Consider the following 27418-nt stretch of genomic DNA (forward strand, 5'->3'; position numbering starts at 1 on the left):
CAAATGACTCTTTTGTTTCCCACTTCTCTTCCCTTGAACTCCGCATTCTCTGACCACTTAGCTATTCTTTTCAATCTGGAATTACCTGTTTCTAACACTTCTCAATCACTCTCTAAATTTTGGTAACTGGCAATCAGTTGATCAGGTTGATTAGCCTAGGTTCACAAATTCTGTTCTATCCTTATCTTGTTTCTCTTCCTCTGACCCTTTAGAGGACAAAATACATTTGCTTAATAGCACTCTTTTATCTACCCTAAACACTTTTGCTCCTCTAAAAACTTGAACCATCTCTTTTTCTCGCCCTCTCTCGCGGAAACTCGAGCGTAGATGGCATCTTTCAGGCCTAAACCTACATTAGCAGGCTTGGAAAGATTACTTGTCTGAATATTGTATAAGGCTACAACAGAGTCTGCTAGATCCACTTACTGTACTTCTCTCACATCATTGTAAATAACCATAACAACCCAAGACATCTTTTCTCCACCATCAACAGACTGCTAAAGCCAAACTGCCCCACCACAATACAGTACCTGACTCAACTTTGCAACACATTCTTAGATTTCTTTAACTCCAAGATTGACAACATCTGGCATCACATTCTCTCCACAACTCATATAATTTCCACACCTCCTCCCTGTTTGCCCAAAGTTACTGGCTGCCTTCTGTCCAACTTCTCCCTTCTTGAATCTGCATCCATCAGTAAACTGGTTTCACATATGAAATAGACCACCTCTATATTAGATGGCATCACCACTTCATTTCAGTCCTGTTTCACTTCTATCTGCACCATTGTCCTCAATATAATAACTGAATCGTTGAGCACTGTAGTCGTACCAATAGCCCTCAAAACTCCTGCAATTACCCCCATGCGAAAAAAGACTAACATGGCTCTGGACAATCTAAAAACTTTTCGCCCCATCTTCAACTTACCCTTTCTTGCACAAATTCTAGAACATGCTGTTACAATTCAGTTACATAACCACCTCATTGCAAATAACCTTTTTGACCCCCTCCAATCTGGCTTCCGACAACTTCACAGCACAGAAACTACCCTGGTCAAAGTCACCGACGGTCTTCTAAAAGCTTCTGATTTTGTTTCTCTTTCTATCCTCATTATTCTTGATCTCAGTGCTGCTTTCGACACTGTTAACCATGATATCTTACTTCTTCATCTTGAGCCTGTGTTTGGACTTTCTGACACTGCTCTCAAATGGTTCAAGTCTTACCTCACTGATCGCTGTCACTTTGTCTCTCTTGGTCGATTTAGGTCTGAAATTGGACTCGTTAAGTCTGGTGTTCCTCAGGGCTCGATACTAGGCCCCTTATATTTTAGCGTTTACATGTTTCCACTTGGTCAGCTTTTAAGATCACATTGCTTCAACTATCATCTCTATGCTGATGATACTCAAATATACATCCTTACCAAACCTGACACTGATCTGGCTGTCTCTATTCTATCTAATTGCATCTCTGACATAAAAACATGGATGAGTCAAAATTTCCTTAATCTAAACTGTGACAATACTGAAGTCATGCTTATTTTAACCCCCCATATACTTTGTTAAGCCAATGCTGTAACCTTATCTGTGGATGGCACTGTACTTGAACTTCAGTCTAAATTGAAAAACTTGGGGATGATAATTTGATTTAGGCTTGACATTCAACCCACATGTGCAGCATATTGTCAAAACATCTTTCTTTAACCTCCGAAATATTCCTAGACTACGCTAATCAACATATCTTCTTCTGTCTTCTCCCGAATCAACTACTGCTATGCTGTACTCACTAGGGTTTCTAAATCCACATTGAACAAACTCCAGTATGTCCAAAATTCAACAGCCAGAATCCTGACCATGTCAAGTGCAATTGATCACATTACTCCTATCCTGTAGTCCTTGCAATGGCTTCCTGTCAAGTTTTGTGTTGACTTCATGCTCACTTATAAGGCTCTGCATGGCTTGGCACCTCAGTACCTGTCTGAGCTATTATCGCCCTACTCCCCACCTCGCAACCTTTGTTCTTCTAATTCTGGTCTCCTATCTGTCTCCTAAGTCCATCTACACTCAATGGGTGATGGGGCCTTCTCCTGATATGACCCAAAGCTCTGGAACTCTATCCCCAAAGAGATCAGAGAGTCACCTTCTCTAAACTTCTTCAAATCCAGACTCAAAACCTTCTTCTTTTGAAGAGCCTTTACTTAACTGGTTCTGTTCTTTACCCCTCTGCTCCTACTGTATTTAGTACCACTATCTACTGTTTCCTCTAACTGTGTATTCTCATTGTGCATATCTAGCGTATTTTTTATTATTGTTGTTGTCATTCTGTAAAGTGCTTTAAGAAAGCCCCTTTAAAGGCGCAATATAATATAAAGTTTATGATTATTATAAATATGGTATGTGCTTTTGCTATACAATATTTCTGGCATTTAAAAACAATTGCAAAACACAGTACACATTTTGACTTTCTGAAGGGTAGCATGGCTTTATGAAATTAGTTTCTATAATGCGCTACCAAAACATTAGGGGATAGCCATCAGTGAATGTTCTTGGAGTGGGAAGAAAAAGAAAATCCAAAACCGGCTGATTTCTGGGATTGAGTTATAGAAAAAATTAATGTGAAGCTTTATTTACAACAATACCTAGCAGAGAACTGAAGGAAGGTATGGTACAGAAAGAGGTAAATACGTAAACAAAAACAATATACAGTTCACCCCTTACTCAAATTGACAAGTTACTAGACATTCACAACACTCTCTAAACGAAACATTTATTGTAGTTTATTCCAAAGGACTGTTCTCCTTGCTCTTTCTCGAAGGACCAAGTTCTAATTTAGCCATCTGTGCACTCTTACAAATCCTGAGTTCCACCCATTTCATAAAACACATGCCAATGATATCAGACAAGAATTCCATCCATTAAGGCCATTAATGGAGGAGACTTAATAGATGCAGCAGTGAATTGTGCACAGCAGAGGAGGAGAGATCACAGGACACTTAAACACAGACAATGCAATGTAATGACCAGTAACACAACAAACAATTACAATGAAATTCTAAACAGTATTTGCAGATGTGACATGCATACAATTGTCTCTGTGTGTCAGTCAATGGAATGTGTGCTGATGGTATCCTTTTTATTCCTTCATGTTTGGTTGCCAGCAACTTTAAAACCAGTGACTTGATCTACAGTACATGGGTAAAATCTTTTCTGTTTGCGTGTATACAGTATATGTGTTGTGTATGTGCATACTGTATAACTGTATATTGTCTTAATATATCTAATTGCCAGATTTGCTACGCTGAACACTTACATGTAACTAACAATCACATCTCCTGTGAGGTTATTTAGAGTACATAACACTTTAACACTTTAATTCCAGACTGAGGAAATACCAGGTCTACTACTACTTTTTAGAACATTATGGATTAAGGAATATACTGTGTACTGTGATATCTCTACTACTTCAGAACTGTTTTTTTAGACCATAATTTCATTTTCTATGTATTTTCATGATTGTTTGTATATACATCCAATTATTATTATTAAAGGTGGTCTCACAGAATCCAACTTTTATTTAATGATTGTTTAGTGTTTTCCGGATTTTGTACTGTAATTCTTATGTTACATGTACGATAGAAGAATTTAGTGGGAAACTGGTAAGTGAAACAGGAAATGGCTGACATATTGAACAAGTATTTCAGTGTTTAGTAAGGGAATATAAAAAACATTCCTCAGGCTGATACAATACACTGTCCTATGTTAGCATAAGAACATGACAAGCTAGAAAATAGAAACTAGAGGAGGCTATTCAACACATCTAGCGCATTTGAAATGACTAAAGAATCTAATCCAGCTGATTTTTGAAAGAAGCCTGGGTACTGGAATCAACAACATATTTTTTTATATACTCCCACAGCCCTTTGGGCAAATAAATGACTCCAGGTCTCAGCTTTAAATGCAATTTTTACACTTGTTTTATGGTTCAAGTTTCAATGTTTATTCTAAAAAAGACCACTGCCTTGACTTTGTCAATGCCTTTGAGAATTTTGAATACTTTTTCAGGTCACCTCATAGTGTACTCTGTTCATGATTTAAAAAAAAAATCTGTTCCTTCAGCCTGTCTATGTAGGACAGTCCCTTAAGCTTTGGAATGTCTGGTTGCTCTTTTTTTGGAATGATTTCAGAGCAGAACTGCAAGAAATTTTCCATAATGTGGTGACCAGAATTGTACACTTTACTTTAAATGAGGTCTTATTAGGGTGTTATACGATTTTGACACACCGTCTCTTTATTTCAATTCAGTGCTTTTGACTGTACTGTATATCCTTGTATTTTGTTCTCTTCTTCAAATTGTCATGATATAAATGAAGTGTCAACATGAAATCCATCTTGTTATAAGTAGTTCCTTCTACAGTTTATTAAAGATCCCTCTCACCCTGTATCTGTGTAATCAAAGAAGAGCCAGAAGTGTTACATTTACTTGAACCACTTAAGATTAGTAAATCTCCAAAGTACAATTGTGTTCTATCAAGTATATTCAAGGAAATAAGAGATGAGATTGATAGGAGATTAACAAAACATTTTGTGCAATCCCTCCCTCCCCCGAGAGAAAGGCGCAATACCCACTGACTGGAAAATTGCTAATGCAGCGCCAATCCATAAATAGAGTGATGAAACTGAAGCAATCAATAAGTATTAGTTCAGTTACTGTACATACCTGATTATGGAAACAATTAGATCTAGTTTAGAAAATCATCTATACAGCAATACGTTTCTAGGAGAAAGTCAACATTTTTTTTGAAAATTTGATTTTCTTACTAGATTTCTTTGAACACATTAAAGCAATAATAGATCCACATATAACATTGAATGGAATGTTTAGAATTACAGAATTATTTTGCTAAAATACTCATAATAGATTCCTTCTTAAATTGTAGGCACTAGGCCTTTGAGTTAATGTATGTATTTGGATTTATAGTAGAACTGAAAACAGAAGGGACAAACATGGGCTAAATGCTCAAATTGTGATGTGCTACTGATTTTTTAAATAACTACTCACATTTAATATGATATACTGTATTGTGTTTCATTTAATATATCAGATATAGTTAGCAGATCAGTCAAGTTTGCAGATACCAAAATATAGGCATAGTCAAACACTGAAGATAATGAAAAGAAAAACATAAACCAAATTAAGGACTGGGGAAATACCTGACGGAAACATTTAAAACACATAAATCAACATAAAATTGAAAATACAGCTTGAAAAGGATATTTATGTATGTACTTTTTGCAGTACATAGATATAGATTTCTCATATTTTTAATGCTGTTGTAAAATGCTGAAATGGTAACAAAGAATGTAATGTACAGTACTTGGAAGTGCATAATTCAAATTAAAGAATGTTATGTTAAAAATTTAGATTGTATTAGTAACATTTCAAAGCTATACAATTTTGATTACCACATTCTGAAAAAGATCTTGCCACTATAGAAACGTTATTAAGCTCAAAGGCAGCTCTTATACTGACAGGCTAAAATAAATTAACTGTTTTAGACTTAAAGAAGCTGATGAGTTGACCCCAGTCAAAACCCTCACAGACATCGATAAAGTCAACCCTCTGGACTTTCTCAGAATCAACATAGAAACATGCAGGAGAGAACAATAGTGGAAACTGCGGCAACATATACAGTACTGAAAACAAAGGCCTTAAACCATTCTGGTGGAGGAATTTTTCATTTACAGCAATTGAAATATATTTATGATATCTTTGTTTCATGGATTCAGATGTACGGAAGTGTAAAGTAATAGGAAGGATTTTCATTTATTCCTCTCACCTCTCACTTTTGAAACTGCTTGCGTTTAAATCTGAGGATCCAAGCTGTTTATTACTTTGCAGTCTCACTGGGACAGATAGATTAAATAGCAATTAGATATGTGACAATATCTGGGCTTCTGTATGAAACAAGATGATGTCTATCTGTGCTATGGATCTGAAATTCCCCCAAACTTGCTGCACTAATTGAGTTTAAACTTGGCAGATTTCATCAACAACCATTTTCAAGTTTCCAATTGAAAAGTTGCTATGGTAACTTTTATGCTTACAGTGGATCATAAACTTTTGAGAAATGTGACCCATTGGATTGAATTACAGCCAGTTTCATGAACAACCAAATCTGCTTCTGAATGGCACCGCATAAGCTACTGTGAAATTTTCCCACCCACACTGTGTCATCAACTGCTTGGTGAAATGTGGCCTTTTATGTAATCTACTTTTGTTCAAGGACTGCTTGGCCAATGTCGCACTTTAAAAGCTAGCACCCAACTCATTTTTGGTTGCTTAACTCACTGGCTCCTCATCTCTCTGACTTAAATTAGCACCGTTTTCCGACTACGTGACTGCAAGCATTTTGAATCAGGACTTTTCTGCTTGAGGCAAGACCAAGAGAGTGAGTCAGTGAAAAGCAGAATTCTGCTCAACATATTCTTTCTGAAAAAGGAAAAATCTTGTTTGTGAATCTACTGTTATTTTCACCCAATCAACGAAATAAGACAATTGGAAACCTTTGTTGACCACCTGAATATCTGAGCATATTCCATACTAAATCAGTACAGGGATGAATCAGTACTGACTTCTCCACCTGTTTCATAGAGCCAAACCCAAGAAGACAATTGTGCACAGACTGATTTTAAGGAGCTGTCCTTGGCAATGCTTAGAAAAGCTCTCTCTTTCCTCTGTGCACAGATGAGACACATGTCTGCCATGTCAGACCAATGTTCACCCCCTCCAACTCTATATTCTCAGTAGAAAGTTTAAACTCATCATGGACATTGAGGCAATATATCTCTGAGTATAAAATTTCTTTATTCACATTATAACTCTAGTTGAAATATTATTCCAAGATGTTCAGTTCCACATGAGCCTGTTGAGCAGCTGATACTTGCTTAAACTGCCACTGTGGGCCCAAACTCAAATTTTGTCTCCTTGCTGCCTTGTTGGTTTGGGTCCCCTTGAGAGATTAATTGAAATGCACAATGACCTTTAGCCATACATTGACATATCATATTGAGATCATCATAACATTCATAATTGTACATAATCTTTATAAATGTGTTCTTAGGAAAATACACATGGAAAATGCTTAGATTTCCATATGTTAAACTGCTACTTTCTTCTAAAACTGCGAACGTGAAATAGCAAGTTTGTTGTAAATGAATGTCTGAGGTAAAAAAAAGTTACATTTCTTTTGTTCAAGCTGAAGACGCTTCCTCTTAGCTTTCACACAGTACATGGCGATCATACTGTACATACACTGCTTCATACATGGAGGTATTACAGTAAGTACTGTATATGGGTCAGCTTATAACTAACTAGTTTACCACTCAAATCAATTACAGGTTAGTTTTTAGTCAGGCCTAGACAGAAGAAGTAGAAGTGATGGTACAACTGGACACATACAGTAAATCCTTCTTTGAATGGAGGGTACAATTAGGCAGATTAATGTATAAGAGACTTGCAGAAAAGATGCCCTAATGCGGTAAGGAAATCACTGTCCCAAGAGATGAATGACAGGTTCAGAAAATATATTGAGTATAGCAGAGGTTTGGCTAACATCACTTTCTTTTTATCCCTGACATTGAAAGCAGAATTATCATCAGTGGGCACAGTCTTTTACAGGCTACACTTCCAGTGTTCTGGATGTTTTTCAGATAGTGAAAAAACTGACCAGGTAATTGAGATCTGAAGATACTGACTTTAAATTTAGAGAAAAAAGATGTGATCTTATGAAAGAGAAACCTCTTTGTTCAATTTATGTTTGTTAGTACAGAGTGCTATACCATACTTATCATACATATTTTTTTAAACAATAATCCATGTGTATCTGCTAAGAAACCAGGCTGTACTGGGAAAAAAGGTGTGAAGTGTCCATGCTATCCTTTTCCTCATTATCAGAAAAAGATAATGTCTTTCCACAATATTATAAATATGCATGCTGTGGAAGCTGGTACAGTATAAGGACCTGATTTCCTGATTAGTTTTGGGTGTACTTACACCCTCTGTTTATTTATTAGTGTCGGAACTTGACTATCCTTAAATACCTGCTAAAATGTAAAGCTCAGCACTTTATGTTTAACCAGAGTACTTTCTATATGAATAGTTAAAACTATATGAATAGTTAAAAGTTTACTCCTCCAGTAATTTTTTACAGTATTATACAGTTATTACAGTACTATTACATGCTTCTCTGTTTTCTGGTAGCATTATGCATTCTGTATTTTTACAAAATGTTACTTCTGGAACCCAAATGTATAGACCTAAATAAGCAATAGCTTCACATTAGAATTGGATAAGAGTGAAAAAAGTCAATTGATTTTTTATCCATAAATCCTAATTTTGATAAACATAGGGCTGCATTCCAAAGACAGCCTGCTTTCTGCTTACACAGATTCCCTTCCCCAGAATGGAATCTGGAAACCTGTTAACATACTGAAATTCCCTCATGCATGACACAGGCAGGAAGTTATAGAGCAGGCACCAGAAATCACCAACAGAGCTAATTTCACACTCCCCTGGTTCCAATACAAACAGGACAGTTGGTCACAGCTTGTTGCAGGAGATCTCAAGCCTGCAGTCTTCTGTTCCTCTGCCCATTAGGATGCCATGAGAAGAAACAGGCAAAGGTCATTTGGGCGACCTGCCAATCGCAAGCACTTTAATTATATCCACAGGCGTAATCAAAAGAACATGAAAACCAAGAATGCTGAATTTGAAAATGTGCTTAATGGGTTCTGTGCTCTCTCTATAAAACCCCACCACCAGTCTTTAAACACTAAACATCAATGAGCTAAAGTAAACAGACAGAGCACATAAATGATACAATGATATTCTGAATTAGAGAAATGCTCTGCATATGCGCCTACAACACACGTACAAAATGGATTGTATTTCAGTATTTATTTAAAGGAACTAAACATCTTCAAGAATTGTTATGAACAATAACCCAAGTTGAGAATTTGCCAGAACACCTGGATATTTAGTAAACTGCCCAGCTGCTCCAAGGAGATACAGAAGAATTTTAAGCCATTTCAGCAACTGCCCACAACAACCTGTGCAGATGGCAAAGAAAAGCAGATTCCAGGGTCAGTTTTTTATGCCATTTGATAAGAGGGTCCTTAGCCTGTAATAAATGGTAATTCAAATGCGCAACTAAAGCAGAGGTGTCTTTTGAACATGAGAGTGGATCGGCAGCAGGATGCTGCACAAATTGTAAATTATACTCTTGAAGCTCATTCAGGATGCCTGTGTATTCATGGAAATTAAAATATAAAATCATGATATTATATATGAAAATCTGAAGTCTTTCATCATTTTATGACAGTATATATTAATTGGGGTCCTTTAACTTTGTTCACCTTATGCAGGGAAACGTGAACAAATTTCAAACATGGGATGCTGATATCTGCTGAACTGGACAGAACAGGAGGTGATACTATACCATATACAAATAAATACTTTTATTTTTTTCTTAGTGCACTAATATATACTCAGCCCATATGACTTTAATCCTCAAACTAAACACTTTAATAGATAAATTAGTTAAATTTCAGCAAACCTGCAAAGAAAAATCACAAACTAAAATGCTAATTACATAAGTATTCACTTCCTTTTCTGTGACAAACCAAAATTAGCTCAGGAGCACAAAATGACAGTTAGATTCTGTCTGAGTGCAAGAATAGAGGTTCACCTGATTTCAGAATATCTGCACTTGTCTGTCTGTAAGATCCCATAATCAGGTAGTGAATTTAAAGCAAAGATTCATCCTTGAAGACCGAGGAGCTTTCAAAACATCTCAACAACAAAAGGTATAGAAAAGCACAGATCAGGAAAAGAATACAAAAATATCAAAGATGATGAATGTCCCTTTGAGCATGATGGAGTTGGTCATTAAGAAGTGGAAGATACTGTATATTGTACCACATAGAGACTGCATAGAGCAGGATGTTCCCCGACACTGAACAAGGAGGGAACGGGTTAGTAATGTCATTATGAGCCCAAAGGCAACTTTCAAAGAGCTACAGAGTTCATTTTTCATGGAAAGGGCAAAGTATAAGCAAATCGTAGCAGTACTCCTTCTTCAGTCTGCTAAAGCCCTAAAATTATGGCAGAAATTCAGCTTAAGACAACAGAATAGCGTAACAAACTAGATCAAAGCTACAATGGAGTGGCTTAGAAAGAATGAAAATAATATTCTTAAGTAGCCCAGTCCTGAGTTGAATCTGACAAAATAATTAGCTGCAAGATTTGAAAATTGCCGTCCCTCAATTCTTAACCAACCTGAGAGATCTTGAGAAGATTTGCAAAAACAAATGTGGGAAAGTGCACCATCCCAGTTGGTAAAGACTCATTACTGACCCTAACCCTAATTTCTGTCATAGATGCTTCCACTTAGTACTGAAATTTACTTAAAAAAATGTGTATTCATCATTCGTAATATACAGTAACAAAATTGACATCATTCGAATGGTGTGAATACTTTGCAAAGCAATGTAGAATATCCAACACTGTATGACCTTTGCCACTTAAATGTTTAAGTTACAAAATAAATAAAGCAATTTATTACATAGAATAATACATAGTTTTAGTTTTGAAATACAGCATGAGTTAAAGGAATGCTTAAAAATGTAAAAAAAAAAACAAAACAGAAAAAAAATAAAACATTTTTCTACTGAAAACATAAGACCTGAAGAAGCCAACACAAATCCCAAATACCAGTAGTACAAATTAAACTAGTACCAGACATCATTGTACCTCATCATCTCAGCTTGCAGTAAGAAGAAAAAAAAACAGGAATGTACCGAATAAACGTACATTGCTATGAAAACAACAGGAGTAAAAAAATAAGGTTTTTTATTAAAACTAAGCTGACAAAGTCAGCCTAATAGACTTCAGAATCAGCATTGAAACATGAACCAGATGAAAACATGAGGGCACAAATAGAAAGGACACAACTGATAGAACTTTTACACAAAAAATTGTGGGTCTAAAATAACTTTCCTGCATTTTGAAGCAAATACTGCATATCGGCTTCTTTCAAGAAACGACAAGATAAGGTCCTCAGATCACTCAGCTGTTGGCAATCAAACAAGTTTGATACAGTATGTTGGATGGCCTCCTGTTTCCAGTCTTTTAGATATTTAATAACTAAAATTGAGAAAATGTGTTGGTCAGTCCACCTCCATTGATTACTACAGCTGTAACACATTATGGCTTCAGTTCCACTAGAGGTTCACAGATGTCCATGGAGATACTGAACCGCTCAGTGCCATCTGCCATCTGTCCGTTTGGTTCAGTAGCTTCTTGGTTTCTGAAATGTGCTGATAGTTTGTGTTTTCTTGTACCAATGGCCGCAAAACCCTGAGGCCATCTGAATTAAAATACAGTATTAGCCAAGTCTGCAGTTATGTTCATTGATGCATTAGAGACATGTGCATAAAAATCATGCCTCATGTGAAAGCATTTAGAATATCCTTTATTCCCCTTAGCAAGCACATGGAGAAAAGGGGCTGGTCCAATAAAGTCCTCAGGATATTGGGGCCAGCTCCACTACTCTCCACAGAATGGGTCCTGTATAATATATCGTTTTCTAATGTTAACATTTTTTAGAGGGGGTTGAACTGTGGTGTACAAAATTACTTCAGATGAAATGTTTTTTTTTGTAGTACACAAGGTTCAGAATGCATTTCTTTGCATAAATCTGATGAAAAATTCTATTTTCTAATTGTTAAACACTTTTAAATAATTAAACTATTTTTTTCTGTACAGTACCGTACTATGCTCTTTTAATTTCATGTAGTACCCAGTATACTGTATCTCAATATGAATTACAGGATGTTGAACAACTTAAGTGAACAGTGAGCTATAAATACAGTACCTTAAGACCATCAAGTAAAGGGCGTTTACTTGATGAGATAGGGCAGAACAACCTCATGCAAAACAACTAGGAAAGGACAGAAGGGCTTGATTTGACAAATTTGTGTTATATTTCAACGAGAAAGGCTGAAGACTCTGTACTCCGTTTGAAGGATGAACTTCAATGACACAGGTGCATTGAGAAAAGGGAAAAATTACTGCACCACATCCCAAATGCAATCTGCTTGTCAAACATCAAATAATTATTTTCCCTTTAGGCTTTGCAATAAAGTCACAGGAACCACAGCACCTGGGACTCGGTTAATCACATCAGACACATGACTGTACGTTGAAAAATTTACAAATTCTATTCCACCGTGTAACAGCCTTTATGACCCTCATTAATGCAGTATATGGCTGAAAAGGAGGCCATTAAATTTGAATTTCAAATAAATTAAATTCTTATTTTACATTATGTCCACATGCTGTTGCCCTCATTTAAGAGGAATTGTGTTAATTGTCATCATGGCCTTGGTTTTACACATAGCCTACTAACATTTTTATTCGCATTTAATTTTGAGAACCTAAATAACAATAGAACACTACAGTGCCTCCTCAGTCATTAGTCAGGAATTTGTAATCCTCACATAGAGTAAATGTTTCAGAAAAGAAATAATGGTAGGAGGGTAGAAGGCTGGAATGTGAGACAAACACTGTTTAAATTTCTCCACATTAGCTAGAGTGTGCTATTGTTTGGTTGAATTAAACATGTTACCTTCAAGTCATATGTTGTAATTTATCTAAAGCTAAAGAAGGCTTCAAACTGGTAACACATACTGTAAGATGGTACTGTATATCTGAGGGGTATCAGGTTGCTGTTGGGGGTCTTATATGTCAGCAGCCATATCACCCTGCAACTTACAACTGACATCCCACTGCTGGAAGTGGTATTAGTGGGGCCAGCTCACCCTGTGGTCTGTGTGGGTCCTAATGCCCTAGTACAGTATAGTGACGGGGACACTATAGTGTAAAAAGGTGCTGTCCTTTGGATTAGATATAAAACCGAGGTCCTGACTCTCTGTGATCATTAAAAATCCCTAGGTGTTTCTCAAAAAGGGTAGGGGTGTTAATCCAGCATCCTGGCCAAATTTCCCATTGGCCTTTACCAATCATGGCCTTCTAATAATCCCCATCTATGAATTGGCTTCATCACTCTGCTCTCCTCTCCACTGATAGCTGATGTGTGGTGAGTGCACTGGCGCATCATCCAGGTGGATGCTGCACATTGGTGGTGGTGGAGGGGAGTCCCCATTACCTGTAAAGTGCTTTGAAAAGATATAATTGTAAGGAATTCTTATTATTATTCTTTTTATAATACAGTACTATTCTTTCCTCTGAACCCAAATTTTCAACAAAATGTACCAGTCCTACAGGAGTAGATTTCATTTTTTTAGGAAGCAGACAAGTGCTGTATTACTGGTAGACAAGCAAAAGTAGCAGGTAACATCAAGCACACAATAAGTTCACAGCTACAAACAACCCAAAAGGTGTGAAGTGTTACGATCCCTGCCTCCCGGCAACGGAGGAGGCAGAAGTAGGCGTAGCCCCTATCCATCAGTGCACCTATTAGTTCTCCCATTCACCACCACACCCCCGTCTCATCCTACTTAAACACCTGTCCTTCCCTACCTCGTTGCTCAGTATTTGTTTTCCCTTTCGAGCTTCCTGGTTGTGCTTCATCTACTCATTATGTGTTTGTCTTGGATTTCGGTTTGCGGTTTTTCCCTTTTGACTTCGGCTTTTCGGATCTCGGCTTGGATTGGTACTTTCGCTCTATTTTGGATCATGGCTACCTCTGGATTCTCGGATTGCTCTACGGACTACGACTTCGGATCATGCTTCGGCTTCGGTACTCGTTCCCTTTCGGATATCTTGCTTCCCCTGGACTGTCGGCTCATTCCTACGACTACGGTTTGCTTTCGGATTACGACTTGGCTTTGTTCGCTCCTGCAAGTGGGTTCACTCACTGGTTCGGTCCCTATTACCGAACCCATAACAGAAGTGCTAAAACCTACTGAACATTGGCAGTGTAGTGGTTATTTTGGTTCAAAGTTCATTTAGTGATTAAATTGATTTTATTTAATTTTGCACCTACATTTCAATATGACACCACCACAGAAGCACCGCAATGCTTCACTGGTGAGCATTTATTAAATGTATTGGAAGTATACACCAGATACACCAGATGTCAACTCTTCTAAAACCATTGTTTTTTTTAATTGTTCATTTTAAAAATATATTATATATATTATTAATATATTATTATTTTAGTTGGCTACATTAATTAATGAAAAATCTGAATCATTTTAACGTAGTAAATAAATATCAACATGTGGGAAACAAAACCTGTGTTTAGAGCAATAAATAAAGGTGCATAGTATAGTATACATTACTGTTTTCTTGTTATACTGCAGTGCCTAGTTGTAAAAAGCCAGTCCTTAAACAACGAGCCTCTTGAATCTGCCTTGTGACAATGACAAATACCTCTACATTGCAAAGCATTTAGTGTTTCTCTGTAGATACAAAAATATGAGGAACATTGACAGAGAAGACTGATCTTCCAAATATTCCCTGTGTATCCCATCATTATTATATAAGTCCTTTGGGAGCTAAACATTTTAAAAGCATTGACATGGTGACAGGTCATATGAAGGTGGTTTTAATAGCTTTGAATGCTGTCAGGAGTATGGATGCTGGAACAGATGACAAGTTCAAACTTGAACACAAATGTGAAGTGAAAAGAACATTTCTTCAGTGCGCGTGCAGGTTGTGAAAGAGAAAAGGACACATCACCACAATATGTTCCAAAGTAAAATGGGTGAAGAAAAACTCTGACACGAAGTCATTCAGGGATAGTGCATAAGCAAAACGAGAAGAAAACTAAACAAGAAAATTCTAAGAAGGAGAAGGAGAAATAGATAATACTTTATTAATCCCACAGGGAAATTGATTTTTTTTTATAGATAGATATACATCTACATACAGGCTAATAAAAAGCCACACTTTTCCAAATAATGTAGATCTTATATGATTTTAGTAAGGTGAAATTGTAACATTATTATTTACAGTAAATGTATTTTTATTATTCACTGAGGATGTTCATGTTTAGTTCAACAGATAGAATGTGTATGATAGTGTTTGTACTGATTGTAGACAGCCTGCTTGCACTCATGGCACCTGGACTGTAGAAGTGAACTGTAGATTCACTCACTTGCCAACAAAATGGCAATCTTAAAATTTCATGGACCAAAACTTACTGTGAGGTTGGCTGTTTAGCAGGTCGATAGATTTGATTTTGCATAATTGTTTTTAGCACTGGGGGGACAAAACTAAAACTGAACAGGAACGATATCAGACCAGGATAGAGTAAGTCTATGAAATTCTTGTCTAGAAAAATAAAGTATCACTATTTTCAAATAATCTGGTCCCTTCACTCTTTGTAGTATTTCTTAACTGTTTATTGAGCCATAGTGTCAATACCTAATGCAACCATTATATGAAATGTGACGTCAACATTACAGAGGTTTTCCTGTACATGAACCTGAAAAAAAAAAACCCAAGTAGAACTCGTTGTTAATCTTAATCAAAGGCAAGCTTCATTGATATAAACACAAGTATTAATCCACTTCTATTTCAGAGTATAGAATAAATGATAATAATTCAATGTTTAGCATTGTTACCTAGCAGAGTTGGGGCCCTGGATTCTTGATTTAGGGTGCTATCTGTGTTGAGTTTGTATATTTTCCATTGTACAGATACACTTAGTGGCATGTTTGGGTCTGGGTAACTCACTCTCCTATTTCTTTGACTGTTACAAAGAATAAACATTTTGTACCATGCCAATACTTTTCTACACTTCTTTAAACTAGTGCCAGTCTTATTTTTGTATTGTCTTGTGTGATTGCTTAACGGTGAACCAAATACTGTATATTGCTGCCACCAACCAAAGATTGCACATTCTTCATACAGAATTCTCTTTTCTCAATACTTTCCACCCTTGGACTTCTACCTGTACCTGCAGGCTTTACAATATTCTGGAACTGCTTTGTGCCACATTGAAGTATACTGTACTACAACTGAGCCCCTGGGACTTTCGGTAGTTCCCGAATGGCATATCGAATTTGATTTAATAATGCCTCATACATTCTCTCATTCAAATTATATTAAATACTGGAAATTCATTTAAATTTTTATTGAATGATAGTGAATTAAAGTCAACAGGCCGAAACTAAATCTTTCTTTCACAAAAGGACATTAATCTAATGCTCATATACAGTATTAATAAAACACTATATTAATTTGTGCTCAATTTATCTAATGTTAGTATTCAGTAATCATTCTTAGGATAATCAAGAAGTAGAATGAATGTACTTACTTATATGTTTTGCTTTATACAGTACTCTCGACCTCATTAATTTACTTTGTAAAACTTAGATTAAGCATTAGAGTGGAAGTATGTTTCTATTCAGGAATTCTGAACTATGAGTAATTTTTCCAAAGCTGAAAACAAACAATGTTAATATTTACTTATTATGAATGAACTAATTTTGTACTAAACCTGAGCCATATTACAAAAAAAATAAGTTTAGCAGAATTCTAATATGGTCTAAGATATCTAATTGTTAACAATATTTTTTTTCATCGAGAGAACATGGGGAATACAGAATAAAGTACATGTAACCAAGATGCATAACAAATATCAAATGTAAGTCAAATGACAAATCTTTCTGCATGACTTCATAATAAGAACATAATTCTAAGCACTGCATCAACAAGTCTTAACAGTGACTTGCATACAAAGGAAGCAGTCCAGTCACAAGATACAGTACAATCAATTGTGCCTTTTCAGGGAAACAAATTTATCTTGGCAACATAATCCCTGAATATGTAGCTTAGTTACTGTATAGATATGTTCATTCCAAAATGAACAAATAATACCAACAAGAGTGACCAACAACAGAAGAAGAGAAGCAACAAGGTTTAACTGGTTACAGATTTTAGTCATTTTTTCTTAAACTTAGTTTTGCAAAATTAGGGCAACCGCTTCCTCATTCTACTATTAATATCTACCCCTATGCCAATACCTAACATTGCATGTCACTCTATGAAATGTACGTATATGCAGATAATGTCTCTAAAGTCCCTTTTCTTCTGCAAAATATTTGGATTATTTTTGAATTAGTGCTTGTGTCAGGCTTAAACTTAATTGGTCCATGACTGCATCCATGCTGGAAAATTTTTCAATAGACAGTGTAGCTGTTCAAATGTTGCAGACACCTTTGTATTGAGATGTGTCTGTGCACGCCATCACATTAAACAATTTCAATAACATCTCTAAGTGAGTAAATGCTGCAAATGATCTAAAATGTGTGCTAAAAACAACCCTCCATAATACGTCCTGCAATAGATTACATACTAGAAGTTTTGAATTCATCTGGAAAGGGAAGCTGCCACATACAGTACACATTTCTCTGTTTTACATGCAAGGGGCCTAGTGTGAACCATTCTGCCTATTTTTAGCAGGCCTATACAACAGCTTAAATTGTACTACTACTCCTTTGTTTGGCCAGCATTGGCTTTCTTATTTAATGCTGTCACTCCTGTATCTGTCTAGGTTCCCACTTGGAAAAGAGTTTATTATGCCACTGGGCCAATGGAATGACACGATTCCATTAACATTTATATCTTTATAAACCAACGGAGGTTATAATAGGAATCTTACACCATCAGGCAGTGAAATTTTAAAAAAAAATAACGCAATTATGTTCTTAGTCACAACCTATTAAAAGATTAATTTGTAATAACATAAAATATGTGTAATAATGTAAAGAATTTTGATGTGCAAGACATTATTGTAATACTATTGCCTCTCTATTGCCAATTACTGAAAGCTACTTTCTGGATTGCAGCACATCGCTCCTAGGTGTTTCTGCCAGCATGTTCTCAAGGTTTCCACGGTGATCATTATTAGTAGTGCCCATCTGGCCTACACGATCTTCTGCTTCAGGGACATGTTGTTTGTCGGATTAACAGAATGTTTCCTTCACACATCTCCCTGAGTGATGCTACCAACACACAGATAACCCCAAACTGAACAAATGGCTTGACAATTTGGTAGAACATGTCTTTTTTTAAGCTTTGCATTGAAGCTATTCCACCTTCAAGCGGCACAAGAATAAAAAAGCACTTTGGTACTTCACAGCAGCATTTTTAATTCACAAATTATATAGCTAATAACTCATTTTCAAGTCACAAAGAAATTCCATATTAACTTATTTGATTTATTGACCATTTCCTGTATTATAATATCTAATGGGAAATTTTACTGTACTGTATGTAAGATTGGTCACCATATACAGTGCATTACAACTTTTTATTAAAACCATTTCCCCAGTCATTTCTCTGTCAGGAAAAGGGGCTGTAAGAAACAAGTTCTCCGTCCACGTTTTTGTTCTTCATATCTGTGTCATTTTTTAAATCCCCTCATTTTCAACAATAAGGAAAAGATGGTCCTATTGTGCCTTGGCACAGCAGAGTTATTAAAAAAAATAACTTTGTAAACGTCAATTTATCCAAAGGTGATATCTAAGGTGTCTGCTGAGACATCTGGCTCCAGAAAACCACGACCTACTGTATAATTGACCAGTCAAAGTTTCCACAAGGAGGTATCATTTCTTTGAAAAAGCGCAACAGACAGGGAGGCTGTGTGAGCAGCCCAGGACAGACATTAGAAGGAGGCCTTTACCTGAGACGTCCCCGGCTGTGTCTCCTGAGGGTGAGGTTCTCTGTCTCCTTCTCCTCCTGGACACATTGCAGGGAGGGCGAGCGCGAGTGGGAGCTGCGGGAGCTGGCGGTGCTCTGCAGGCTGCTGTCGGCCACCTCGGGGGCCTGCTGCCCGGCCAGCTGAGGGGGTAAGCTCCTGAGCGAGGGGACGGGCGAGTGCGAGGGCCGGCCCTCCACATTGATGTTGTTGTCGCTGGCGGAGCGCAGTAAGGTGCGCGGGGATGAGAGGGTGCCGCTTCCTGTGACTCGCCGCCGGTTGGTGTAAGTGGGGGTTTCCCTGAAAGGCACTGAGACACACATGCAGACAAAGTTATGAGAGTAGGCCTTGTACACTCTTCCACTGTTCATCTCATCAAATCAAATCAAAGTTTATTTATCAAATACAGCGTGCAGCAGTAGTGGCTGGCAATGAAATGTCTCTTCTGCGAGCTCACAAAAATCACAAAATTAAAGTTACGAAAATAAGGTTACGTGATAATAGATATTAATGTAATAGAAATCAAATAAAACTCAATATGAATAGAGCTGCTATGTGTCCATGGTGTATGCAATACATTATGTCCAAGTAGTGCAGTATGCTGAATACAATGAAAACTGTATGTCCATGTACCCATAACAGGAGCTGCAGGTTGGCTGTTTAGCAGTCTTATTGCCTGGACGTAGAAGCTGTTCCGTAATCTGTTGGACTTTGACCGAATGCTTTGATACCGTTTACCAGATGGTAGGAGAGAAAACAGTTTGTGACTGGGATGATTGGGGTCTTTGAGAATGGACCTGGCCTTTTTAAGACATCTAGCCTATTAGGATATTTTCATATCCTAAAAATAAGCAAAACTCTTTTTTAAATTTACAGCTAACTAGCAGAATGTTCATTCTTAACCTGTCCGACATACTGTATACCCAACAGGACATTGACCCCCTGACATGATGTATATTACATTCTTCATTTAGCAAACTAAGTACATTCATCTTTGCTTGGTCTTTGACTCAGTGGTTGAGACATGGTGTAGCAGAAATCTGGTATGAACTTGCCACAGAAGAGATGGCAACAATAAGTTTAAACCAGTGGACTGCAGTCATTTAAATAATAGAAAATAGTCATGAGTCAATGCATTGGTTTGCTAGATACATTGGAATAATTTTACTCTCGACTTGAAAGTTAGATGTTTCAATGTCCATAAACACTACACCTATGACATCTGTAATTCACCACCTGCTAGAAGAGGATTCCTGAAAACCCAGATGCAAGATTCAGAGAAATATAAGCTGTAGAATTTATAGCAAGACCACAGATTCAGGGTTAATAGCTTTAATGTACTATGTAAGGTTGAGAACAACCTGCTATTTTGTATTTACTTGCTTAATTTTCATGTGTAATCAAACTGGTAAAAAACCCATTAGCAAATAGCTTGTCAAGCAAAACACATTGTCTGTAAAAAACAAGTCCTGTGCTTTCCTTTTAGCCCTGCTTGTTGTCAGTAATTTCAATCAATCTAATACTGAGTCCTTCTTTCAAATTTATCTGCAGCAACAGGTTTTTAGCAGTGAATTTGGACAAACATCTAACATAGATGATAAGCATAAGGCTTTTGTAAGCAGTAGTTGAACAGCTCAAAATCTGCTATTGTATGGCAGTTCAGCTATGTTTAAAAAAAACATATCATGGCAGAATATCATATTATACCTTGTTCTGGGTATTTGACCTTTCCCACTACTTCAACTCACAAATGAAGAGAAAATCAAGAAAGGCCCAAATTAAGGGTATTTAGAAATTAAAATAGGACATACTCTTATATCTTATGGCTGGTGTCTGTAACAAGCTGCCCAACCTTATTTTCGATTGATCCACTTGGATCTTTCAAAGGACAAAAAGTCTAGGTGAGATTGTCAGATCAATAAACTGCAAGCTACAGTACATACTACACTATACAAAGACAGACGTCATGGTTGAGTTTGTAACTTCTTTTATATTCTTATGCTCTAGATAACATTATACTGTAGGACTATAATATGAATATTCCGTATCATCCTTCTTTTGACAAGGTGAACGAATAAACTGCCCAGAGGTTCAGAATTTGGCCAGGGTTTGCTGAGTTGTACAGAACCTTTTGAAGTGCCCTGACAGGCATGTTGTTAGGCTGGAGAAACCATGATTAAGACATTTAAGTTTCACAAGATTCTTGTGAGAGTGGTATTTACAATTAGAGGAAATGTAAATGGAATTATTTGACATTTTAAGGGATTAAGAATGAGCAAAACCATTCGAGTATAGATGACTGATCATCATTGGTTGGGTACAGTATATGCTACTAACACAAAAAAGCACATATGTGTTAAGTCACGTCCTGCAGCTTCTTACTTTTCTGGGAAGCAGTGCAGCTTAACAATAAGATTGAAAAATTCAAGTTAATGCTTATCCTCCCAAACCAATAGTTATTTACCAGGGCTTGTTAACAAATCTTTTGGATGAAAATAGAACACTGTTTTACAAACACAACCTCTTATTGCACACACATTGTGACTCTATTGTAAAACAAATAGAGGAGTTCTGAGGGAAATTGTCAATATACAAGCTAACCTACAGCATCAGATTGTTTTGCTCCAAAGAAGAGGAACTGATTAGGTATCCTTCCTCAATCCTCAGACTGTAAATACTCAGAGGAATGACACCTCTCCCACTGCCAAAAGGTAGTGCATTTTCTCTGAGGTAATTAGTCAGACTTTCGAAGCATTCTTTAGAGCCCGGGGAAAAAGGCTATAGAAACATTCAGAGCTATGGTTCTGAAATAGTTTGGTAACTTGTTAGAAACTGAACTTTTTACCATTGAAAATACACAAATTACACAAAATAGGAGCTTGATAAATCATATATACCCTAATACATAGCACTTGACAATAAGCAAACATGAAAAAACTAAAGGTTATAAAAAACATTAGTCAGTACAAAACAATATAAGATTTAAATACTAGAGGAGGTAATTATTCAAATGATTGCATATTACATTAACACCCATAAAAATATATATATTTTTGTATAAAAAATAGCATTTGTATGTGTGCATATTTAGAGTTTCACCAAACTGAACACTTTGTTAATTTCACTGATGTAAATAAGCTTTTGTTCGGGATTTTTGTAACTTCTCATGATGTTCAGATGTTGCATTTTAATAAATTCCATTGTTCCACTCCAAATATAATGGATTCTAATCCAACATATGAAATGGTTTGTTTGTTTTGTACCACAAACAGACTTGAAGAATTTAAAGACTGACATGTCTCCAGGGGAAAAAAGTATATAGACTATGATGTGTAACTTAATATAATACAGTACACATCAACGATTTAGCAAAAAAAGGTTATTAAAATGATGAGGTTATACCAATCCATAATAATTAATAATTCCTTGAATTGTATACATCTGACTTCCACCCAAAATGTATCCCCAAAATCTTATATGTATGACGCTCATCACAACCAATCAGGTAGAGAATTAATAAATGGTTTCTCCAGTTGACAACAGCAAATTGGAGCTCTTGGACGTCTTCCATCCTGGTACTCACCATCCCACCTTTTCTTAGTGTGAGAATGCTAAACCTCAGCCTATCAAATTCAAATTCAAAGAGATTTATTGGAATGACCAATGAATTGCAGTGATGCCAGAGCAGATACAATAAACACAAATGTACACACATTTAACACACATTTACAGACATTTACAGTACAAACATATTATTGGACATTTACAGTACATACAGTACATCGCATAAACATTATTGTGAGACAGGCTCACTCTGTGTTTCTCAAGCTGTGACAGGAGATCAAATACTGGGCTGCTATAGTTGTTCTGTTGAGTTCTACTGAGCTATCCCTAGTAGAATCAGAAGCTGTTTTGATTTTGGCAGGTGTGGGAATTCTGGGATTAGAATTGTTTGTATTTCTCACAGTGCAGCAGAAAATCATCTCTGTCTCTGCATCTCCCTGCTGCAATTGAAAACACAGCTTGTCCTCTCTGGGCATACAGGTCTGCCTGTGTCACAGAGTTTCTATGGCTAGACTGTACTAACTGAACATGAACTTTTTTCAGGACCTGTTTCTTTCTGCTGTCTCTTACCATGTTGAAAGCGAACCGTATTGTAGACATGTGAGCTTTAATAAATTAACATTGGTTTGGACCTGGCAAGCAGCTTAGCTGTTCAGCTGTTCTGTACAGTGGATTGTGCTGAAATCTAAGCAGAAATCCAAAGTTGAACTCAGGCTTTTGGTTTTGCTTTGTTTGTTTTGAGTATGTTACCTACAAACTGTAAATAAAATAACGGTTTCCTTTTGCCTTATGATTCTCTCTGACTGTGATTATGATTTGTTTGTTTTGCCTAAACCTACATATCAATGTTCCTCTGTACTGTACAGTACAGTACAATACAACACCCCATTCCAGAGTCTCTTTCTGGAAAAAATAATGGATATTTTTTCTTTCCAGTATTCTCAAAACACTTTTCCTCAAGCTGTTATCTCTCTTGCACACACAGTACTCTCGCTTTTTAATTTGTAACACTTTTTTGATCTTTAACACATTAGTTCTTCCCACAGAATGTCTTTTACAACACCAGGCAAAGGAGTGTCTATTCTGACTTAGACTGTAACACCCAGCTTTCTTTCTGTGGTTTTCTTTAAAGTTTTTTTCACAAAATACCCTTTTCCACTAAGCATAAAGGTATGTGTTATGATTTACTCTGTGGTACCTTGCTAATTCGTTATTGTTCATCTCACTTAGGAAATTCTCTCCCTTTTACTTCTTTCAAACACTGAGGCCACATTTCCGTCTGACACCTCCAGTCTGCCCTGCTAAAGCAGACCATTCTGTTCGTGCTCATCAGGAACTCCCTTCTACACCATTGATCCTGTGAACTCAATTGGTACAGCATATCCTTTGCTATATCTTCTCAAGCTACCATATGGGTTGCTGAATTCCACAGGCATGTTAGCCAGATCAATATGACTCTGAGAAGAACTGTCTATGAAGCCCTAGATCCCTCTCCCTCCCAGCTCATCTCTTTTTGTCATCTCAGATTTTATGAGCAAGGAACAAACTATCCAGCTCTTTCATGAAGTGGCTGGATAGATTCCTGAATTGTTTACTTACTAGCATACTAACATTCTAGACAGGTTGAATAGGCTCCTCTTGTTCGTAAGATGCAGCTTTTCAGAATGTGCATTAGAGCTCAGTGCCATGGTGAACTAGCTGCACTTTGCTTCGCTATACTGTGGTATAGTTCGAATGTCTGATTTAGTGTCCAAAAGACGATCTATATGTGGCAGTTGTGGTGCATTAGATGTTAATGAAAACATTAACTTCCTTCAACAAAAGCTGTAATACTTTTTTTAATCCACTTAATGTGGAATATTAATATGTAATCACTTAACTAAAGAGAAATTAAGATAACTGAAAATGAAAATGTTTCTGAAAGTCATTAACAATCTTAATTTACAAATATAAATATAATATATTTATTAATCTGGGTGCTGAAGGGTATTCCATTTTCTTTGTAAACATCTGTATTTAATTTAATTTAAGTTGGTAATTTGTGGTTATTAAGGAAACATTTTGATGTGCTCATTTTAATTACATTTTCGGTAGTGATTGTTTTTACAGTATTTGTAGGAATGAGAGGCTATAAGGTAAGCAAAGCAAAAAATAATCTTCTTATTTTTCAAACAATGACTGATTATATATCAGTTATAATAACACATTATAACTGAAATGAAAACAAAGAATAAATAAAACAAATTATATGAGAAAAACAATGCAACTTTAAAATAGTGTACAGTACTTGAAAACTATCCAGAAGCATGTGAATATTCACAGACCCTGCAGTTACACTCCACCTGTACATTACCATCTGTGTTATTTGGTGTCAGTAAGTAACTTAGTAAGGTTACATTCAGGTTCGACTAATGTGTAGAGATGTTTAGGTTTTGCAGGAGCCTTCAATACTCCAAATAAGGTTTTAAATGGTGAATCAAGAATGTACAAACAGGAGAAAATTAAGTAAATTATTTTAACACATGGTTCCTGAGAGCATCTGTAATTGGCAAGAATTCGAATGCAGCCACACCCGGTTATAATTAAATGGAAATTTGAAGCACTTAAAAGATAAAACAATATTTTGAAAATACAATAGTAGAACAAAATCTTTAAAAAAACCCACTAGTTTTAATAGTATTTTGTTTGGATTATTATTTCAGATCTTTTTATTTTAAAAGATCTTTTATATAACTTTTATTATAACAGAACTTAACCATGTAATCTAAAAGTAAAAGTTATTTTCAACTGTATTTTGCCATTTAACAAAATCCACAGGGTAACTGGAATACTGAAGTCACATACCCTTTCTTTTGTTTACCTAACCTGGAATATCTTTCCATCTATAATATGAAATATGGATTATATGTGTCTCAGCTCGATAAGAACTTCTGACAGTTTCTTACAACAGCTTATAAAAGATTATAAATATTATAGACAAAAAGGACTTAGTACTGTTTTGTATCCGCCACTGCACTCACAGGTTTGATAACATCCAAGATACTCTGTAAAATTTCACTGTCCTCAGTGTTTGATAAGGGAAGCTTTGATCCTTTTTATCAGCCCTAAAGCTGTTCACTAAACACGTCTGTAGGTAGAAGATGTGTTTTTCAGACAAAAAAATAACACTCCTGAAATATATTTAGAATAATAAACACCAGGAAAAGTTTTTGTTTTCTTGATTTGTATATCACAGTGATATCTCTTTATAGTTACTTATTATAGATACCATACATACCATAACTGCAATGCTGGAAGCACTACAATTAGGCAACTTTATCTTAAACATTTTTATTAAATGAAAGTGAATAATACCATCCCTCAGAATTTATTATTCCTGAGGGACAGCCAAAAAAGCAAAGCCAAAAACAAGCTCTACATCTGAAACATTATGATTCATCTTCTGCAAAGCTGCAACATATGGCAACAGTTTGACTCTCTGCTACTGTTCCTGCACTCAGTAATGCTAAGCAAAAAATGTTTATGTTTGCCTATCAACCAGGCATATTTATTTCTAGTTGATCATAATACTACTTTCTTTAGTCCTGGTCATGGAGGTCTGGTGTGTCTGGAGGTTTTCTAGTGATCATATTGCTCCTATCCTAGAGTCCTTACACTGGCTTCCTGTCAGGTTTTGTGTTGACTTCAAAATCCTCATGCTCACCTATAAGGTTCTGCATGGCTTGGCACTTCAGTACCTCCCGGAGCTACTATCGTCTCACTCCCCACCTCGTAACTTTCACTCTTCCTATCTGTCCTATAAGCCTGTCTACACTCTATAGGTGACAGGGCCTTGTCCTGTTATGCCCTAAAGGTCTGGAATGCTATCCCGAAGGACATCAGAGAGTCACCTTCCCTAAACTCTTTCAGATCTAGACTGAAAACCTTCTTTTTTAGAATGGTATTTACTTAACTGGTTCTGTTATATACCCCTTTGCTCTTGCCAATTTACCATTGTGTACATCTTCATTGTATTTATTGTGTATATCATGTGTATTATGTACTGTTGTTGCTGTTCTTTAAAGTGCTTTGAGAAGCCACCTTTAAAGGCATTATATAAAATGAACTAATTTAGGTTGCTAAGAGCTGAGATGGAATGAAAACAAGAATATAGAACAGGCCTTCAGAAACAGAAATGCATACTTTAAGTCCTAGATGGTTGCACAGTGATTGCCAACAGCACCAACAAAAGAACCACTTGGATTCAGATATTAACTCTAAAACAAAACATTAAGTCAACCAAGGTGGACATAGTAAAACTAGGTTAAAAAAAATCACAAATAACATTACCCAATAAAAAACATATTTAGAGATATAAGGTTTAGCTGTTTTTTTCAGATTGATAGCTGATAACTATTGTTATTATGCTACAGTATCTCTCAAAATCATGTTACTCAGATACACTATGTCATAAAGTTATCGTAAACACATTTACAATGAATTACTGCAAGCAGTCAGAGATTTACTTTTATTTCATTGTTGAATGTATCTTTAGAGGCCATTAACATAATTTCCAAAATATTATAATCAACTAATTTCAGTAATAAGTCAGTCTTCCAAAATGATAAAGTGATAAAAATGTAAGGTTTTAATGTCATGGTTCCATGTTTTATTTTTGCCTTCATCTGCATAAGCAATTGGCAATGTACATTGCACATTTTGTCCTCTGCAAAACATCTCTGATCTCTGAAAACGTGCTTTTGTTACAAGAAATCATGCACAGCATGAATTATTTCTTGGTTCTGTAACATTGAAAACTGTTTCCTAATAACAAGAAAAAACATGGCTCTGAGATACACTAATGCTTTTGTTAGCATGACCCATTTATTAGCCAATAATTCATTACATTATTTCAGTCTGTAAGGAGTTCTAATTTTAAACATTGATTAAGTTAAAATTATTCTTTGGAACAAATCAATAACCTTAATTAAAGACTATTACAGGGTACATAGAGAATATTGTACATATTAAGCATCAAAGATTTGTCACATACCGATGTAGCCACACAGAATTCACAGTATTTCTTCCTAAAAAGGCAAAAGTCACGTGTTGCGTAGCGTTGCGGTATGTAACTCACTGGTCAAA

General features: G+C 36.1%; 1 protein-coding gene across 5 annotated transcripts in view; it reads right to left on the reverse strand.

Moving 5' to 3' along the window:
• The window catches only part of shank3a (SH3 and multiple ankyrin repeat domains 3a), a 639129-nt gene that overhangs the window by 230537 nt on the left and 381174 nt on the right, over positions 1 to 27418 (reverse strand). For all 5 annotated transcript variants that reach the window (XM_069192202.1, XM_069192204.1, XM_069192203.1 and 2 more), the window contains one exon: positions 18716 to 19040. In XM_069192202.1, the coding sequence (XP_069048303.1) occupies positions 18716 to 19040 (325 nt within the window). The remainder of the gene's footprint in view (positions 1 to 18715; positions 19041 to 27418) is intronic.

This window comes from Lepisosteus oculatus, chromosome 7, assembly GCF_040954835.1.
Source record: "Lepisosteus oculatus isolate fLepOcu1 chromosome 7, fLepOcu1.hap2, whole genome shotgun sequence".
Classification (NCBI taxonomy): Eukaryota; Metazoa; Chordata; class Actinopteri; order Semionotiformes; family Lepisosteidae; genus Lepisosteus; species Lepisosteus oculatus.